The sequence below is a fragment of the Oncorhynchus mykiss genome, chromosome 28, assembly GCF_057628025.1.
Source record: "Oncorhynchus mykiss isolate SJ-2025 chromosome 28, ASM5762802v1, whole genome shotgun sequence".
NCBI lineage: Eukaryota > Metazoa > Chordata > Actinopteri > Salmoniformes > Salmonidae > Oncorhynchus > Oncorhynchus mykiss.
Window position 1 is genome coordinate 11,557,924 of NC_143049.1, and position 5,574 is coordinate 11,563,497.

At 38.7% G+C, this 5,574-nt stretch overlaps 1 protein-coding gene across 1 annotated transcript; it reads right to left on the reverse strand.

Annotated features, from left to right (window-relative positions):
- Positions 1-300: 300 nt before the first annotated feature.
- On the reverse strand, positions 301-3,311 carry LOC110508508 (uncharacterized). Its single transcript, XM_021589069.3, has 2 exons — positions 2,545-3,311; positions 301-1,679 (listed from the first exon to the last, which is right to left on the reverse strand). Exons 1-2 carry the CDS (start codon positions 2,819-2,821, stop codon positions 655-657), a joined length of 1,302 nt encoding a protein of 433 aa, XP_021444744.3. The 5' UTR covers positions 2,822-3,311; the 3' UTR covers positions 301-654.
- Positions 3,312-5,574: the final 2,263 nt, after the last annotated feature.

A 5,574-nucleotide genomic window follows, 5' to 3' on the forward strand; every position in this document is an offset into this window, starting at 1 on the left:
TCAGACTGGTTCCCAGATGTGCCCTCTACAAGATCACCAACAGACTCCATCACCATCCTCTGAACAGCTCTCTCCGCTCAAGCCATGAACTGACCCTCTCCATCTTCAGAGGATGCAGCTTTCAAAGACTTGGCCTCTATTGGTTCACCTATCATGCGTGTTTTTTTTGTTGCTCTTGAAGCACTGAGATTCTATGAAAAGCGCTATAGAAATGGTATAAAGTATTATTATTATTATGGAAAGAGCAGGTGTTAATGTTTTGTATTCTCAGTGTATTTCAACAACAACAAGGGCTCAAAGTTCAGAGAATGTTCATGTTTATTCATAAAAATGTATGCATTGATAAAAGCACGTGCATTGTATTTTCTCTCCAGATGTGTTGTCTCTGGCATAGTCCTACAAAAACTTAAAAGATGACGGAGATCCACCTCTTGATAACTGTTCCTTTTAAAATATACAAGCAGGAGGATGTAAACCTGTAACTTTAACTCCCTACAGTATATTAGCACCACTAGTGTAACAGTTGTGGTAGGGTCACACTGCTCTAACTTTACAGAATAGGAAGACAAAAGTAGCATCCTGTGGCTTTTTGCCCGAGTGTCTTGACTGTCTTCTCAGGAACTCTCTGTTCTCAGTCATTAGAAAAAGTTTATATTAATGAGGTTGTGTTTCATAATGTGTGGGACGGGCCCCAGCTGGTTTCTCTAGAATGTTCTTAGTCGTCTCGTCATTGTGATTACTTTTCGTTTGCTTTGTTCTGAGGCCCCGGTGTACTCGCTGATGTGTGCGGAGATTACTCTGCTGAGCAAAACACCTCCCACATGTCACACAGTTGTACGGTTTCTCTCCTGTATGAATCCGTTGATGCATCTCCAAGTGACTGACCCTGTCAAAGCTCTTTCCGCAAAAGTTGCAAACAAACCACTTCTCTCTTGCTGGGGTACTCCTTGAGGCTACCTTTGCTGAGTTGAAACCATTTGGGGTAAGCGAGAATACATTGTTTAGCCAAACGTTGGAATATGCTGTACCCTCATTGGTTCGTGTTTGTTTGTCTGACGGCACTCTGGTAGTTGTCCCATCCTCCCTTCTCTCTGGGTGCATAGTTTGCTCTCTGTGCTGACCTGGTTGTGCCTGAACCAAATCTATAGGGGTCCTTCTTTGGTCATTCCAACCAGACTGTGCTCGCATCTCTTCTTTCATTAGTCTGTTTATGTACCCCATCTCTGATGATGGATCGCTATCCAGACCCTCCACAGCACTTTGAATAAGCTGTATGTCTGTATTGAGATCCTGTCTATATTGTTCTGTACCATATGAGCAATCAGGACCCTCAGAGTCACAGTTGATCTCTGATACAGACGCCCACAGATGACTCTCTCTGCGATCCATGGCAAACTCAGTTTCCTGATGATTTGATAGCTCTGTGCCATGTTCACTTCCTGATGTATGTAGTGAAATAACGTCATACTCCTCCTCGTGCTCTGTCTTCACAAACTCTAGTGCACTACCCTTCTCTCGCTGGCCAGACCTGTACTGTTCATTGAGCCCCTCTACTGATTCTGCAGGTGGCTGTGGTCTATTTTGATCCAGTTGTTTGTCTTTAGGTGTGATCGCTTTGTCCCTGGCGGTCTGCTCAAATGAAGTCCTTTCACCAGCATCCTCATCAGACCCCTTGGACCCTGAAAGGGAAGGTTTAACTGAACTGTCAGTAGCTATATGTCATAAGCACTATAAAACAAAGTTGAGAGTGTACTGGACAACTTAACAAAGGTCAACAATAGAACTGAAACCCATTTTCTACACTTGTCTGGGAACCTGACCTCGAATTGCATTGAATTCTATGTTGGGCAGAAATGAGTGTTTGAATCTGGAAAGTTTCCCTTCACAACCTCTCCAAGTCAGAATGTTGAATAAAATTAATTTTGAACTTGTTGATATTTGTCTGTGCGGTTGCTCCTTTTGGAGGTAGGTATGTGAGGCAATATATCCACAGGAAAGTATAATTACATCAACTTTTCTAAAGCACTGGCAGTGCTTTCGGATATCTATCACCTGAAGCATGTGCACAAGATAATAAAATACATTCATGAGATGCATGCATACTTGCCGAGCTCGTGCTTACATGGTTATGTGCATGCTTCAGGTGATAGAAATCTGAACCCACTACCAGAGCTTTGTAAAGTTGATGTAATCATAATTTTCTGTGGATATATTGTCACATTCCTAACGCCAAAAAGACCAACTGCACGGACAACCGATAAAGTAGGTTAAAATGTAATTGTATTCAAGGTCGTGAGAGGAAACTGCCCTGACTCAAAAACTAATTTCTGCCCAACAGAATTCAATGCAATTCAACGTTGGGTTTCCTGGCAATATGTACACTAGATAGGCATTGAACTAAATTATTGTCAGTTATGTTGTTAATACTGTATTTGATATGTTCTTGAAGAATTGACCCGAGTTGAGATGGACACTGGACAACAACACACTGTAGGTAAGTCAACCTAGTTAGCTAGTACAGTAAGCAAGCACGCGCAAGCTTACCCTGTTCTGTCCTTCTGGAAGACGAAGAGCATGTGAAAGAATTGCCTGCTTCTCGCTGTTTTGAACTCGTCGCTTGCCGTTCGTTCTCCATGAATAATTTTCTTTTCAAGGCTTCAATTTCATTTTCTCTGTGGCACATTTCCAAGCGTAACACAGCAAACCCATCATCGAACAATTTACTTATTTCGGTCACTGCAGCTTTGGCCAACACATCCATAACGGATGATAATTTGGTCTGAAAAGTAACACAGTTGGTCATATTCTCCTGGAACAACATTTTATCGGACCAGTGTTATGTTTCTAAAGATAATGTTCAGTAGGAAAAGACAATGGTCGGATAGCTATCGCTGATGGATTTTACTTCCGCGAAAACAAACTGAGGGGAGGAGCGGATATACTTTTAAGGAATCGTAATAATACCAGCGATAATAGAGAAAGGAGGAGATGGGAATCTCATTTGAAAATGAATGGAGGCAGACTGTCGCCCAATCGAGTTTAAGTTGTCATTCTGCGTCATGTGGTTGCTAAACTCATCGTCACGTTCCATTCTCAAAGTCAGGGTATGAGTCGAGAAACTTGCCTATTTTCCTTGAAAGTACACAGTGTCCCGATTCCAAAGCTATACGATATTACAGATAATAAGTAAATTATCTCACGTCTCCGATTTGTTATTGATATCGTAGTTCTTGTTTACAAAATTCATGCTAATGTTGGGTTTTTGAGCTAGCGCCCAATTGACTCCCATTCACTCCTTGTAGGAGAGCTCGTGTTGTCCCAGAATCACCCAGAATGCCCCGCGCTGCCGTTAATTGATTACAAAGGAGTTTCTTATCTCCTCAAAAAGTATATCTGTTAACACACGGTGTACGTTGGCAATGGGCCGCACGGCGTATTCTGGGTAAACTCCGAAAAGGAAATAGCTCCTTTTTATTATTTATTTTTTATTAACAGTAACATGCAAAACATAAAGTAAAATAAAACTAATCCAAAAATAAAATTAAAATAATCCACATTATATCAATTCAAATACAGACATATAGCGAATACATTTTTTTGACATTTTGTTTTGTATACGTTTTAAAGACTCTAAATAGTTTTCCAAATCAGATTTAAAAAAATAAGAAAAGGGGCTTTTTCTTCCTAAATTTTGATTTGTGTACGAAATGTTTTCCTAATAAAATAAAGAGATGTATGACATCCTCACGTTCAATTGTGGAATCAGTGTAGTAAAATAATATGTCAAACTTAAACATTTCTATGGTTGTATGCAATTTGAGGCCAAGATATAGTTTTACATCAGTCCAGAACACTTCACTATATAAACAATGACAGAATAAGTGTTCAATAGATTCAGTTTCTAGTTCACAAAAACTGCATTCACTGGTAACATCAGGTATATATTTAGAAATCAAGCTATTACACGGATATAATCTATGGATAATCTTAAAGGAGATCTCCTTTACTTTATTGGTCACCATAAATGTGTGTGGAGTGAGCCAAGCACGGTGCCAGTTTACATCAAACGATGAAGCCCAGCAAAATATCGCAGAGGGAATAGACTTCCCGTAGAAAATATCCCTTAATAAACGATTGTTGAATTTCATATCTAGTAGACCAATGCCATTCACCTGGATATCGCTTACAATCGGAGATATTCCAAAATATGCATTATTCTGAAGTAAAGTTTTTATCCCACTAGGTATAGTTTTAATAACAGTGTCATATTCCTTGCTTGAAACCTCAAAGTTTTATCTTTCCATAAATTCTTTCAGTGTAAATAGATTCCCTCTAATATTAACTAATTGGCTGACAAGGACAATGTTTTTCGAGGACCATTTATGGTTAAACAACATCTTGTTTCTATGTAATATCGACCCATTGTTCCATATAAAACATTTATGAGGTGAGAAGTTGTGTTTATACAACAAAGCCCAGCACATTAAAGCCTACTTGTGAAAAGCTGCCAGTTTCACAGGAAGTTTATCCACAATATATGGACATCGTAGTAAAAAATTAAGCCCTCCGAACTTCTGAAAAACAAAATGAGGTATAATATTCCAGAAACTATTAGGATTTTTTATGTACCTTTTAATCCAGTTGACATTTGATATCTGATTGAAGAGAGTGAAGTCTAAGACATTTAGACCGCCATCACAAACCCTGTTGGTGATAGCATCTATTTTTATCTTATGTGGCTTGTTTTTCCATATGAAGTTGTACAAAAGCCTATCTAAAGTACAGCAAGTGGATTTGGGAATGTCAATAGATGAAAAAAGATAGGATGCACGAGATAACCCCTCAGCTTTGGATAAAAGCACCCTTCCTTGAAGACTTAAATCCCTCCCTAACCATGAGGATAAATGTTGTTTTGACAGATTCAGTTACAGGGTTCAAATTAAGATCATTCACAGCCTTAAGATTTTGGGTGATCTTTACACCGAGGTAGGTTACAGTATCTTTTTCAGAGATGTTACAATCTTCTGGATTGAGATGTTACCATCTGCTCATTTCAAAACAAACATCTCACATTTGGAAAGATTTAATGCCAGACCTGAGATTTTGGAGGACTGCTTCACGATATCCAATGCTAATCTAGCTTGTGACACATAAAAAAAAAGTGAGGTGTCATCCACCAGTTGGGATATCTGATCTCTCTGGAATGGAATGGAATGCCTTCAAATGGACTTTTATGAACTAATGAGCATAACATTTGAGATACTAACAAAAATAAAAAAGGTGAAAGTGGACAACCTCGTCGTATTCCTTTGTAAATGTTAAACCTTGAAGATGTTCCATGACAGTGTTTCATACAGCTATTGCCACCATTATACAGAGTTCTAATAGCATCAACAAAAAAATGCTTAAGACAATCAAAGATAAAATTGTGACTTATTGTATCAAATACTTTCTGAAAATCCAAAAATAGGATAACAGGGAAGTCATCCAATAGATCACAATACTCAACCAAGTCTAACACCAGCCTCAGATTATTAAATATATGGCACCCTTTCATAAACCCTGGTTGACATT